A 15,216-nucleotide genomic window follows, 5' to 3' on the forward strand; every position below is an offset into this window, starting at 1 on the left:
GGAGTCTCTTCTACTCATTAAGAGCGCATATTGTTCACGCATACGGAGTAAACAGTCTCAGATAGTTATTTTCAGCCTCTCTGCTCCGGAGATAGAGAACTCTCAACCATACCATCAAAGGCCTTCACTATTACAGCCGACCTCATGCATATTTATCACGTTTTCAATCTGTGCTGAGAGCAGGGGGTAAGGGGGCGGGGGGGTAATGTAGATCTACAGCCTCTATTTCCTCCCCTCCGCTGACCCTCTTTGAGCTCTCTTTCTATTCTCTCCTCTAATCAACAAACAGGTTGCCAGTGCTTTGCTTCAATCCCTTAGGCTAAAGTCACATTTCCAGCATTGTGTGGCATACGCTTTTGAGTCCAGGGCCTTTTATCTCGAAGGAAAGTAGCTTTTCTGTGGCACCCCTCATTCTGATCACAGGCTGTTGTTTGGCGTGCTCGTAAAAAAAAAAAGGCTGGAGTGTTTAACTTTAAATAAAGACGAGTTAACCACTTCAGTCGCAGGCAAGTTTCCCACGACTCCTCCGAGTTACATTTCCTTAGATGGTTAGCGTCGGGAAAGGAAAGCAGGATATTTTTGAACATTTGGAGAGAGGTGAGCGCATCATCTGGCGCCTAATAAGACTCTGTTTTTTACCTGACTCCTCAGAAACAAAATTAAAGTGACACTACCTGTCAGGAAGATGTGTGTTTAATAAAAGAGCAAAGAGATTGCATCAGCCTCCGGCTTCAAAGCTGAGAAGATGGCAGATAGCATCACAGAGAGCTCTGCAGAGGTAATATTTTCCTAAAGCAAAGCCTTAAGGTGTTACACTCCTCTCTCTGCTAGAGCATGAGAAACCAAGAAAGAAAGACTTACTAACTGCTAATTAAAAGCATGCTATATGCTCTAAATCTGTAGCCAAAGAATATTCTCAATATTCCCAATTTAAGTTTTTGGATATGATTCAGGAAAACCACAATACTGTACTTTATTTTTACAGGTCTGTGGCAAAAATAGCAGCAGCTATGATTAAACACTCAGCTGTTTAAATGAATGTGGAGTAGTTTAAGTTTTACAATACCACACTATGGCTTTAACTACACAAACATGGCACTATGATTTTTTATTAGTTTGAGTGAAGCTATGTAAAAAAAAGGCTGACTTTTCTTTTTACTGCTCGCAAAAGAAATTGAAAACTACACCAAGATTGAGTAGTTTATTTTCTGTAGGATAAGATGATTAGAGAACGAAAGCTAGCGAAGAAGTTATTTATATTTTTGATCAAATTGTTAACTAACAATATGACTGAATGTGTAGCTCAACATGACAAGGCTTTTATCTAGGCTAGCTAACTTTCAAATAGCAACAGCTTGATTGCTAGCTTAATTGGAAAGTTGCTAGATTTTTCCCCTTAAATATTTTGTATATGTTTCCAAGACTCACATTTTATTATCTAAAGTAAACTTACTGAGCCTTTTCTTCATAGTGTGAGACTGTAGCTAGCTTAGCTGTTGCTGTTTGTTGCTATAGTCCTTCAAGTAGTCAACCCGAGTTTGAATCCTACCTGTTGCTCCTTTGCCATTATGCCATTCCCCACTCTGTCTCTGATTCCTGATAACTCTTTACTTCCTGCTAGGTTGACTGAAAGTTAGTTTGTGTAAATATTTCCAATATGGCGACAGCCAACTTTGGGCTTCAAAAGTCAGCTTCAGAGCTAATGGTTGACATTAGACTATGTCTATGTTTTAACTGGTTTTACTCAGTAAGCCAATTTTTATCAAAAGTACGATCAAGATTTGGGAGAAAAATATTTCTCCGTATTTAACAATCCACTAATCATCAATTGAGTCTGACGTTCTGGTGCCCTTGGGTCTTTTTACATCTATCTCTGACGACATTCCTCCAATGTGTTCCATGAGGGAAAAACATCATTCAGAGGGGTGTGGTACGGGTTGAAACAATAGTCAAACATTGTGGTGACCTTTGTTTCGTTTACTCGAATTGATGAATAATAGAAGACTTAAATTTCCTGCCCGAGGTTGGATGCCATGTGCTGAGACCGGACACAGTTGTTTTATGTCACATGGATAATGCTCAATCCCTCAAAGACAAAAGTAAAACCCTGCGGAGCAAACATACCAATCGGATCCGGTGTCTTTACAGAGCTCTGCTTTCAATCTCATACAAACAAATGAGTCATGACTGCTCTGCCACAGCACTGTGGACTAACATCAAAAGTGCACATTGCCAGATGGTGCACCTGCTCTGTCAGAGAGAGGGGGCTGACCGAACAATCTACAAGGTTCTTTATCGTCATTTAATATGTGCTTGGAGAAAGTGTTTACAGCATCATTGCCAGCTCATAACCTTCGTATGAGTTCTTTGATGACTGATCCCACTGGTGTTGATTGCAAAACCTTCGGTGGCATCTTGTTAATTTAGTCAGCAAAATCTCTCAGTTTGCAAAAATGTTCACAATAAGATGTTGGGATGATAAAAAACAAAACAAAACAAAACAAAAGTTGTTTTTGTTTTTTCTGTCTGTAAAGAAAAAAAAATCCTTTTGACCACATGTGGTTTGTTAGTCAGGCTATGAGTTTATATGCATTCTTCATTGTTGAGCTCACACATATTCCCCAGAGGCGAGAATGTCAAAAATCTTTTTGGACTTCACTACTCTGGCTTCATCTCGGGACTTGTTGTGGAAAGTGCTGTTTGTGATGCAGATTGTGGCATTTCTGTCTTAACAAAAGACATTAAAGAAATAAAGCTGTTCTGCTTGAGAAAGGATCTGAAGTTTTAGGATTGATATTTTGTGCAAGGATATAAAGGTGGGGACCACACACTTGAAAGCAGGATTGTAAAATGCTGAGGTAATGCAAGTGATAATGTGAAACGTCTTATTCTGTGTTGTTTCGTCTCTGTTGCTGTTGGCCTCACTGCAGGTGGCGAGAGAGAAAGAAATTGAAAAAAAAGTGAAAGAGAAAGTAGGTTTTTAACAATGACAGTTGGTGCGTTTTCTATTATGTATGTGAGCAGGTGGTCTTTACAGCTCCCCATGGACTTCACAGCAGTCCCAAGTGTCCTGCCTTTGACTTTGAGCTTTGACCCATAGTGCCCCATTGGCTGGATGGCAGACCAATGTTGATTCAATTTACCCTGATCTCTGCGACGGACAGTGGGTTTGTAGGGTTAGCGGAAGGAACAAGGTGGCGACTGGAGAGCTCAGACGTTGATGTGTTCTTTTGTGTGAAATGGTCAAGCGGAAGCAGGACAAAAGCCTTTTGTTGGGCCAGGGTCATTCAGTATTAAACAGCAGGTTGCTCTCTTTGTCACAGAAGAGATCGTATTAACCAAAAACCGTCCTTACACATTGAAGGATTGGCCGTCATAGAAACAAGAGAACTCAAATTTGAATTAAGATAACAGGGGGGAACTGCTGCAATGGAGTGAGGTTAAATAAATAAAAAAATATATATATTTTTTTTAAAGTTACTAGGTACCATAAATATACCATACTACTGAATCTCAGAGGAAAAGTACAACACATCCTCTCATCAGGAAAAACAAGTCAAAATAGAAAAAACAATGAGGACAACAGGAAGGGACCTATCATTGTGCCCCTACAGTATTTGCATGGCAGCAATATAAGTGCAGAGGAGATTGCAGTGCTCTCTTAGCTGATTCCACGTTTTCTGCTGTTGTGATTACACTGTTTAACCAGGCGAGGAAATGCAACAACCACAAGGTAACCTCACTCAGGTTTTCAAGACTTTTTGAGTAGCCCAGAATGGTCTGAGAGATCAAATAACACAGTTTTACAGGAATGCTTTCAGCAGTCAACAACACTTTCATAGTTCTGGTTTGGGATGTGCATACAATGAATGGTTTGTTGCAATGCAGCAGTGTAAAAATTAAAGATGCACAGTGGCTGGAAACTATGTGGGATCTGTATGAGAGAGGCAACTGTTGTTTTGGACAGTCCGTGACTGAGGTTTGATGTTTCAATGCCAACTGACTTGAGTTGGTGTCACTTCAGCCCAAGGCCTTTTTGAAACTTGGTTGATGAGAGAATATTAGATGAAACATGGTTCATTTCAAAGAGAAATTTGAAGAAAGAAATGAGGTTAAAACTGAAAAACAAGGCGGTAGTTTATAACTTTTCCCCCTGCTGTCTGCCAAATGAGGGAGTCACCTCATGAAAATCCATCAGCAGAGACTCCTCTGTCAACATGAAAAGGCGATAAAAACCCGCATAAAGCAACTATAAAGCATTATTTTGTCAGAACATTAGCTGAACCCTTGTGGAGCAGGGATGAACAACGTTAATCAAATCGTGTGGATGTCTGGAGAGTTGGGTTTTTTGATTAACATCATTGTCTGAACATATGCCAGAAGGTTCTTGAGCCTAATTAACACTCGACGGTTTGGACATCGGGCCAATTACAAACTAACTTTGGTGCCTCCCATGTAAATCTTTCTCATCAATTGGCTTTGTACCTGAATGGCCAGCATGAATAAATAAACACCAGTCTAAGGAGGCGTGCTTGCCATTCAGTTCAAGGAGAACCCGTTCTTTGGTTGTCAGGGCAGCCAGTGGGAGGACCCCAATCACCCATCTTGATAAATATTGAAGCAGGGGCTTATACCGCCCCCTTGCAATTAATCTTTTCTCACAAGATGGAGTGGGTTTCATCACAGATGCTTGACTTCAAACCTGGTGCCAAATACCATTGGTCTTTGTCACAACGATGCCTAAAGCTCTTCAGGTTGAGTTCTGGATGGTTGCATTTACCTAACACGGTACTGGCCCACTAACACATACTGCCGCAGGAAAAGACTTTATCCTGGCAACCGACAGGCCCCTCTAGAGATAAATAATGACTGTTGGCTGAGACGTAAGGCCATCAGCTCTCCTCTAGGGACTATCTTGATGGTATACAGTAATGACTGGTGGTGTATACAAATGTCAAAGGGGAAGTTAAGGTGTTGTTTCAATGCATGGAGACCACCCAGGAGGTTTTGCCACGGCTGACCGAGTCGTCCGATTGTCTGTCCAACAGACATACTGCACATTCCCAAGCAGCTCTGAAAGTGCACACAGCATGCACAGACATACTGTACTATAACTACTTGTCATGGACAGAAGCCAGAGTTGGCTCACGTAGGGAAGACTTCGTATTGACTGCTTCTCATTAATTTTCCAATTGTCGTCTGTCGCCAATCATCTATAACCAGACATCAGTAATGGGAATCATATGGCTAGACTGAATGCCTGAGGTCCTATGCATGCCTTCTATCACTTTGGTTTCCCAAAGCAGACGCCGCATCTAAATATGACATGTGAGCCCAGAGTGTATTTTCTCCCTTGGCGTTGCGTGTGTGTTTGTGCAGAGTGATGTTATCCAGCACCAATGTCAACTGCTGGTTTCATTGCACAGTTGACCTGTGAAGGCATTGGCTAATATTCCCTGTAGGAGTCGAAACTCGAGATGACAACTTGTCCATAATGCGGCCCCAGCAGCCAGCTAGTTTGCGTTCTCAATGCTTCAATTAGCACCTGGCCTCCACTTCACATGTCACCGGCAGCAGCTCTTTTGCCTTGAATCAAGTCCTATTTGACGTCTTAGCGGTGACCTCTCACCTGCCAACACCAGGAGCCTCTAGTTACCAGTCACCCCAGGCACACAGTAAATCTGAGTGATTTTACTGTCAGGGAGGGTCTTACTGAGACTCTCAGAGCGAGGGGAGATACGGGTCAGAGGATCCTCAGAGTTAATGTTTTTACTGGTCATGGAGGATGGCCAAAGGAAAAGGCTGAATCAGGTGGGACTCATCTCTGATGTTTTCAACCTGAAAATATGTGTTATATTTCCCTAATGACTTCATTCTGCTGAGGTCAAGAGGTTGTTCTTTAAGGTGCTGAGTGAAACTAAAGGTGGGCCATGATGGAAAATACCAGCACATGTACCCCGTTGGAACTTTTTATTATTTGATTATTTTTTGCCTCGATTTAAATTGTATAGCCGTTTAGGCACCTGCTCTACCCAACCAGCACTACACCTGTTAAAACATTTTGTAGGTCTTCTTTAGACTAGCATTCAAATTATTACATTTTTCCAAAAATGGCAAAGGGAACCTGTCTGAGGCTTCTATCCAGAGATATTGAATGGCTTTTATTGCCCCTTAATTGTTCGAGAAAGCTCAGCTGATAGGAAAGCTCCAATATGAGAGTAGAAATTGGACAATTAAGTAACCTGCACTCCAAACCATGAGTCCAAACAAACTTGCATTTATCATTTTACAAACATAACTCATTGATTTATGATAATCATGACCTTAAATCCAAGGATTTGTGTATTGATGGGCATTGATTACCTTTCAACATGTTGTGCGGGAGGAATAATCAAACATTCATCAGAGTGAGCAAGGTCAGACGCAGGAATGGTTAAACACAGATGGAAGGACGGAGAAAGGCACACTGACAGTGAACCTGTCAAACATCTCAAATGCTGTAAGCCCTGAGGCGGTGCAAGCCAGAGCTCAGTGGACTTTAAATGAAATGTCTGTGCTACAACTCAGGCAATTAGATGGACATCCAGTGGGGGAAAGAGGAGCTCTCTTCATACCACTTTTCACAATATTCAAGCCAGGACAACACACATACATGCTTTGCTAACCTTTAGCTATTTGAAGCACGTCTCTGTTTGGCCTTGTTGACAACTCTGATAGGCTTATACTTTGCCCTGTGAATACGTCTCCATAATCACGGAGCATTGCTGATTGTACTTTACTTTGCTTGATTATGTTTACAACAGGACAGTGTAGATGCTAATGTGTAGGTCCAATGCAAGATCGAGACGGGAAGCTGTCTTATGTTAAAAAGGAATTAACCTGAAGGCACAGAAAGAGACGTCCTGGCTTGCTTCTGGCTACTAGTCAGGGTTGATCTTTGGCATGTTGACCTTTTGTTGACCCCTGAAGAAGACACATGCCTTTATCCAAAGGGGGGTGTAGTAGGATATATTTCGCTTGACAGTCACCATGTTCAATAAAACAGAACTCTTCGAAACATTTCCGTAAAAGTCTTGAGCAAGTTTATACATCATGCAAAAGAAGACACTGTAAATCAACAATGGTTGAAATGTGACACCTTGCAAGAGATTGCTTTATATCGGCGAGACTACCTCAGCAGATAGTCTCCCAAAGGAATGAAGAAAATGCAGTGTTCAGATTGAGAGGAATCTTAAAATAGTCTTGGTTTCTTTGGCTTTAAGTATTTGTGGTTGCTGTGCAAAAGTAAGCTTGCAGACGTTAGTTACTTGCCATGCTGGAAAACCACATGGTTTTAACAATGATTCAGCACAAAGTTCTGTCTCTTAATGCAATCAAGTCGAGTGAGGAATGCACCTAAGGGCACTTACCACGGACAAACGCACTCTTTCTCCGACAGTGATACACATGCCCTTCTGCAAACCCTCACCACCAAGTAAACATCCTCAACAGACCGACATCCACCTGCAGTGCAGGAACAGTATCGTTGCTGTATGAATGATGGGGCCTTCTGGGGGTATTAATGAGGCATGTAAAAAGCGAGAAAGGGGTCTGGTGTGTCCTGGTTCCTGGATCCGTTTGCCTGGTTGTGAGCTCAAACCAGTGAGAGGGAGCGCTCATTAAGTTGTAGACATCGTCTTCATCAATCTGTTCGATGTCTCAACAGAGGTTGGCAGTCACTCACTTTTAAATACAGTATTTCATGATTGGCAAACATTTATATCACCTTTAATTAATACGGTATTATATAATGGTTTTGGCAGAACACGGTGAGACCGCTGATGAGGTTAAATGACCCTGATCATGAACAGTCCTTTGCCCTGACAGCCAGCTCAAGGGATAAATAAGGCTACATTTTTGATCTCACCATTCCTGGAATGGCATTTTGGCAACGAAATATGATACAGTAGCAAAACCAGTAGGCATCATATCACATGTACTGTATTTCTCAGCATTAATGATACTTGTCCTCCAGTTACATTGTGTTGAGTCTTTCCAGGGGCGCTTCTACAGTCTGTTGGGGTCCGAGGCAAACACTCAATGGGTCCCTCTCCAACCAGTGATCATTATTATTTTCACAGCAATAACACATGTGACACGAGCCGAGCTTTGGGATTAAGTGCTGTCAGATAGGGCCCCATTAGGAGGTTCACTTCTGTCATTGCAAAATTTGCAATTTGGGTTACATCTTTGGTGCAAAGTTTGTCAGCCCTCTGGGGCCACCTACTGTGCTGGTCTGGGGCCCCAAGTAGTTGCCTGTTGACAAGAAGCTCCCCTGAATCAACAGATTCTCATGAGCAAGGAAACTTGTAACCCCGTTACTTGGGAATCCATCCATAACATAAGGTAATTATATTTTATCACATTGGGAATCCCTAAATAGTTCTGCAGTCAGGAAGGGGGCCTGTAGTTTATTATCTGAAGCACGGAAGAGAAAGGCACCACTTGAAAGTTTATTATTTTGGTTAGCTGCATTTTTGACTGTTTATTATGCGGTTTTAATTGTGGTCTGGCTGTGTTCGCCTGAAGAGCCCACGCGTAAGCAGAGCGAGGTAAAGAGGAATGTTGGAGACAGCAACTTCTCGGCAGGACGCAAGGCAGCGCCGGGAGTCCCGTGAACCTGCCTTAGCCCTGGATCGGATTTCAGCAGAGATATGATGAGGGAAAAAAGGGGGACGGTGGGGGGGGGGGGGTGGGGGGGGGGGGGGGGGGGGGGGGGGGAGGACCAGATCCCTGTCCAACCTGAGCGTCAAACTTATTGGTTTATTTTCTTGGGTTAGTTCACTCCAGCTTGGGTTCATTAACAGGTCCACACATCTGGGAGCAGAATGAGCCAAATTACAGGGCTAACTTTATGTGGCCACCCAGCAGGTGCCAAACCACCTGCTCCTTCTCCCTCTCGCAGACATGATATTTTTCCCCAGTCTTCTTCTATGACTCTTCATTCATCTTTCTGACTGCTTTGGATGAAACCCAAACTCCCTGAATTCTTCCCTGATTTTGCAAGCTTTTGGGAGAAATAAGCCGAAACCTTGGGCCCTAAGAGTCTCCTTACATCTGCTTCTAGCCTTTTCTGAATTCTTCTGCATCAAGGGGGAGTCGTGACCATCCTGCCTAGTTCACGATGATTTTCAGCTAGAAAACAAACTTGCATCTACTCTTAACTTCCTCTTATTCACTGAGGTTTAAAACTCCAAATCAAAGCTGGAATGTAAATTTCAACCTCATGTTTTCAACAAATATCCCTGTGTTTCTTGCCGCTCATTTTTCAATAAATTACCTGATCGTATCCCAAAGTGAATCACACTTTCAAAATTCTCCTTTTATGGTCCTCACTGCAGCGCCTACAGTGAGCAACACATGTCAAATCTAATCCTCTGAAAGGGAATCAAGCGTTCCAGGATTACAGGAATTGGCTCATTCTCAGCTTCAGCCACCTCTGACATTTTAAGCCAACTATTTGGAAACACCGGTGGAGCGATGAGTGAGCGAATAATGTGACACGAGCGGTCAAAACTAGAAAGTATGACAGCGATGATGTCTGTCTTTTTATTATCCCATATTAATTGTGTGCTGGGCTTTATTCAAAATGACTGCCACAGTCGACATTTCATACAGAAACAGACCAAATCAATTGTCCAGGTTTTTGGAATGAAACAATAAATCAGAGAAACCTGAAAGCATGGAGGCAAAGAAAGAAGGGGACAGAGTAAAACATTTGAGGAAAGAATGAGACCAAATAGGGAAAAGACTTCAGAGAGTGAGTGGAAGCAAAGAAAAGTAAACCAGCTCGCACTGTAAGGCCTTATTAACTCTCTTCGTGCAGAAACCTCGCTGACAGACAGCCTCAGCTGCTCTCTTCCACAAGAGCGAGTGAAAGGTGATCAAACGTCTCCTTCAGCCCCTGCACACTATCCAGCCCCTGAGAAAAAGGTTACTGCAGCACTCGACAAAGTGAGCGATCGGTCAGCTCATCGACACCGACTCCCACAGCATGCAGGTTTGCTGACGCGTGAGCTACACGCTCATATCCTTGTACGCTGCACTCTCATTGTGGCATCAAAAACGCATTAAACAATCTTTGTCAAAGAATTTAAATAAACAAGAGAATCAAATCCAGAGGCAGCAACAATGCCCAGAGGTCTGCAGCATGGCGGGGTGCGATTAAAGTTTAACGAGGAGGAGCAGATAGTTCTTTCAAGCTGTGCCACCTCCTGCAGGGACTGACTTTCTGCTGACATGCCACACGACAAAAAGGATGGACAGGGGTCTTCCAGAAACTGAAATTCAAGTTCTGTGCAATCAAAACTTTTCAATGCATTCGTACAAACTTACAAGATTTTTCTGACTCGCAAACCACAGTCTGCAAAGTCGAGGTTAGCTGTGCACAGCTCTTTTAATGAGGTAGTCCCTCGGCTTGTTTTGATTATCAAACATTTGTTTAGCATTAGCCGGCCGAAACACATGGCATCTTTGCAACCTCATTACATCTGCGGAGAAACAACAATGGGAAAAGGGCCAAGTGGATGGTGTAAATCCATTTTAGGGGGGGGGGTGTTGTTATTTTTTTTCTTACCCTCAAAGGAAAGGAAGACTCTTGGCAGGGGCTGAGGGAGGCTGCAGACCCCGCTGGAGAGGAGAGAGAGAGCCAGAAGGGAAAGCGCCATAGCTGACACCAGAGGTGGCCTGGCCAACCCCTCCGGCCTGCCCATGACTGCACGGCTCAGGAAACCCGACCAGTCACCAGCGACCTGTTGAGGGTGTTGGAAAGAGAAAGTCAAATATTGTTCACACAGCTAAACCGAACAATCGTAGTGATTGATGCTAAAGCTAACCTTTTCTTTCTTTGTTGAATTAATTAAAAACCAATACCACCCTTTGTAATGTCACACATCTTTCAAGGAGAACTATCAATAGCTCTCTGGCTGCTTTTCCTGGATTTTCTGATAACCGACCAACTGAATGAAGACAGGCAGGAGGACAACATGTCAGTTAAATCCCTTCACTTACTGTATCCTTACTTTGTACGTCTCTTAAATATAGATGAGTTAAATCTGCACAAAAGAGCTGCCGAAGAAGCTCTACCCTCAGCCTCTTCCTGTTCCCTTTTCACAACAGGACAAGAGCATCTCAATAATTGATGATGGCAGGTACTGTACAGCCAGCGGGACACTTACTCCTGCAACGCCAAACCTTTCTGCTGAATAAAAATCTGGTTTAAGCACCAAAACTGGCTGTTCCACTACCTTTGCACACACAAAACACATTGCACTAGACAAAGACACAGAACCTCCTGCATGCACAAAGAAAACACTGTTTGTACAAGCAGTCAGATCTCTGTTCTCATGGCTTATAGATGTCAAATAAAAAATTGATGTCTAAGAGATAGCAGCCCTGCATGATTGCTATGAAAATTTCAGTTTGGGGTGTAGTGTACAAATAGGTTGAGATATGGGTGTGTGCGGTGGAGTGAGGCGTGACTGATATATAGCTGAGGTGAAATTCTATAGTTAAGGTGCATAAGGAAAACAGATGGAAAACCGCAGAGGAATGAGCAGTCTTTTGGCTGCACTTGAGAGAAATAAAAAAGCATGGGACCCCTGCCGCTGCACTGCAGCCCCTCTCTTACCGCATCGTCCACGGACAAACACACACACACACACCCTCACTCCAGAGCCTGCTTCAGCTGGGGCGTCTCCAACAACATCAGCCTTCAGGCAGATGGCTCCTCTGATCCCATCCTGAGGCAAAGACTCAGCCTTTTCTGACTTTAGTTACCACCCTTAAAGGATTGTTCCAGCTAGATTACAAATTCAAAATCCATGTTTATAGATCGGTATATCCGTCTATGAAATTCCTAAACCCACATCAGTTGATCTCGGTAAGTGGAAGAGTCCTGTCCCTCTCCTATTTATTTAACATCATTGAATTGTGGCTGAGCCAGGTCAGAGGTTTTATTGTGTTTTTGCTTTCAGGGTTCACAGCAGCAGTCCAATTCAAGTCTCAAGTTCTCCTTTCTGTTAAATTCAGAAAGAAAGCTTTAAAGCTCATGCAAGTACTTTTTAACCGGTTATGAAACAAAGTGAAATTTAAACTGATGCCTCCCTTCGACTTAAAGAAGCAAACCACACAATCATCGATAAGATTGACAACTTACATATTTCACTGTTAAAGCCTGTAACTGCAGCCGTGGGGTAGGTGTCAGCCAAATGTTCAACAGCACACCAAACTAGCCCTAGCTTTTTTAAACTACATTTTCCACTGCAAAGATTCTCAATGAGCAATTATTTTGACTGTTAAACTACAACAGGATTACATTTTTGACACTTATGTAAACAAATAGAGGCATGGGGCGCCAAAATCAACACAAACCTAAAGTTCCTCACAGGAGCTTTAATATCTACAGCTTTGTGGACGGACAAGGAAGAACTCATTTGTGAAAATTTTGATCATCGTAAACATCTTTTCCTGTTTATCCACACATGGAAACACAAGTTTCAGGATTTTATGCTAGTAGGGTCCACAAACATTTTACAAAAAAAATTAATACTTTAGCAACAGTAGAAAAAAAAATACAAAAAATACACAAGAATTTCTGCCCATTTTATTTATCAATATGAGCATCAATACACTAGTACTTTTGTCTTTTATGTCACAAAGCAGAAAGTAAAAGGGTGTCGAGCTCGGGACTTTAAACACCATTACAGCCCAACTACTAATTCAGTTCTCAGAGCCATGACCACATTGTTTCCCTCACTTTCACTAAGTGGTTTTGCTGTCTAAACTTAAAGGTACACTTATGTTTAATTGGTTTAACTGAAATATTTGTGTAACCTAAAGTACACTGTAGTTGAAACATTTAAAAGTTGAAGAAAGCAAGAATTTAAAGTATGCTATCTTGGGTCACAGAAGTGTTGTTCAGTGTGGTTTTACAAACTCAAAGCTGACATTCTTGCCTGTTGTCAGGAACCGAGTCCAAAAAAGTGCGTGTAAATTGATTTTGCTGGTATTATTTGAGTATATCCACCCTTTAAACTGTTTATGTGAATTGCTTACAGCGTCACCTACCCCTTCCCTCACACTCTCCCTGGGAATGTCGGCCTCACACCTGCTAAACTAAGAGAACCAAGAGAATTAGCCTCCTTTAACATCCCACCAGGTCAGGTTTAAAGACTTTCTTTGCTTCCAACACTCAACACCAAATGTCAATAATGATCTCCACCCTGAAAGAGCTCACGATAACCCTCGCCTGAATAAGTGGGTCTTCGAATAAATAAAACATGCATTATTGTTTGTTGTCCTGAATAAAAACAATAAACGCTTCAATAAATATTGTTTGCTTTAAAATCCAGAGATTTCAGTGGCGAGAGTCCCAGGAATCTTTGTGACGGCAATTAAATGTCTCCGCAAAAAGGAGGTCAGCATGAGTGAGTGGAGAGTTATATTTCAAGAGGGGTGTAATGGTAATTGTGTTTATTGTGCGTTTCTTGGCGGACAGCCTAATGAATTTTCCATCTCACTATTTCAGAGGCATGGCTCAAAAACTAATTTTGATGAATCTGCATAGCTGTACAAGCAAATAGTCCCCCCCCCCCCCATCTTCCAAAAACAGGGTTTGTGATTATGTGGATCCCATCTGCTTCTGCTAATGCTTTAAACACATGCAGACAATTTTTACAGCTTGAAGTTGAGAAACAGTCCTGCCGTCTGGATTTGTTTTTTTGTTTTTTTTAATATAGATTTGACAATTCAGGTCCATCTTTACTTTTCTGAGGAACAAGATTTCAAACTGAAACTTTCGCCTCCTGTCCCGAGTCTAACAGGACGGTGTGTGTTCCTACCACACCCTGTCAGCCAGTCATCAGTGCCTCTGTTACAACCACACGCTCCCTCAAGCACACATGGGACTCGAAAGCGCTGCCAAGAACACCACACTGCGTTTATTAAACGTATTAAAATACAAGATCCACGATTAAAATTTGGAATCTTGTGATGGCAGCGTTCAGACATTTTGAATCAGGGAAATCAATTTTGTACAGTATTAAATAAGACAGAAAGGGTTGGTAGGAGCTGAAACCAGACTAGAAACCATTATGCAATAAAGTTATACAAAAATCCAATCCTTACCAAATAACTTTTTCAAAACACTTACAACAAACGCTTGTATATCCTTTTTAAAGCACCAAAGTGATCCTTACTTACAAAGACAGTCAGGTTATTAAGGCTTCAGCTTTTGACTTGTTTAATAAAATGAAAGAACATTTCTCACCCAGCAAATTAACCATTCAAAAATTAAATATGTTTGTCTCTATTTAACTTCAGGATGTCCAGCAAAGAAAGATGAAAAGCAGCGGTCTGATGTAAGATTACACACATTTTCAAGTAGCAAGCAAGTAAAATATGTTACATTTGTCAGAATTTACAACTGTCACATTTCATTTACGTCTCCTTTTCTCACTCGTTCTCTGCACCTGTTTGCATCCTACCTGCCACCTCCTGTCTGCCTCCACAGTGGGATCTCCTCCACCACTCTCCGGTGCAGTAAAGCAGGTAAAGACCCTCTACCTATAGTAACAGAATCCAGATCAATCCCTGCATGGTCCAGAACTCACCTTTCAGGGGGCTGGTCCCACTTTAAAAAAAAAAAAAAGGCTGTTGTCTGGATGTTTTTTTTATCCCCCTTATGACACCTTGATTCCAGCTTCTTTCTGTTACAGCCAAGAAGAAAAATGCTGCTATTCCATCTAAGGGCTCACTGAGCTGACTTGACTGAGAGAGGAGAGAGGAGGACGAAAAGACAGAGAGGGCTGGTGTCCTATTACACACTCTCCACTGAAGTCCCCCTCCTCCTTCCCCTCCTCCTCTTCGCCACCCCTCCCCGTCAATGATCGTCCTCGCTCCCTCCCTCCTGTTAACTAGACAGCAAACTTAAAACATGCCCGGCTCAAAACATGAGAGAGGGTGAAGCCTGAAAGGTCAGACTTGTTAAGTGCTGATCATGTGGACGATCAAAAAGCCAAACCAAATTTCACCAACATGAAGAGAACTAAAACAGACTTTCCACTTATTTCTATTTCCTTTCACATAATTGCAGTCATCAATTTTTCCACCATTATGAGCCGGCTCTTAAGTATTCTGCGGAACAATTTTAAAAACAAGACCACAACAAAGTATGCA

At 42.2% G+C, this 15,216-nt stretch overlaps 1 protein-coding gene across 11 annotated transcripts in view; it reads right to left on the reverse strand.

Moving 5' to 3' along the window:
- The window catches only part of sema3c (sema domain, immunoglobulin domain (Ig), short basic domain, secreted, (semaphorin) 3C), a 52,879-nt gene that overhangs the window by 20,752 nt on the left and 16,911 nt on the right, over positions 1–15,216 (reverse strand). For 9 of the 11 annotated variants that reach the window (XM_079335288.1, XM_079335289.1, XM_079335283.1 and 6 more), the window contains one exon: positions 10,616–10,790. In XM_079335288.1, the coding sequence (XP_079191414.1) occupies positions 10,616–10,751 (136 nt within the window). In that variant the 5' untranslated portion in view covers positions 10,752–10,790. Of the gene's footprint in view, positions 1–10,615; positions 10,791–14,525; positions 14,608–14,651; positions 14,837–15,216 lie in introns of those variants that run through there. The other 2 variants (XM_079335280.1, XM_079335281.1) reach the window with 2 other exon arrangements.

This window comes from Symphodus melops (genome assembly GCF_947650265.1).
Source record: "Symphodus melops genome assembly, chromosome: 22".
Lineage (NCBI taxonomy): Eukaryota > Metazoa > Chordata > Actinopteri > Labriformes > Labridae > Symphodus > Symphodus melops.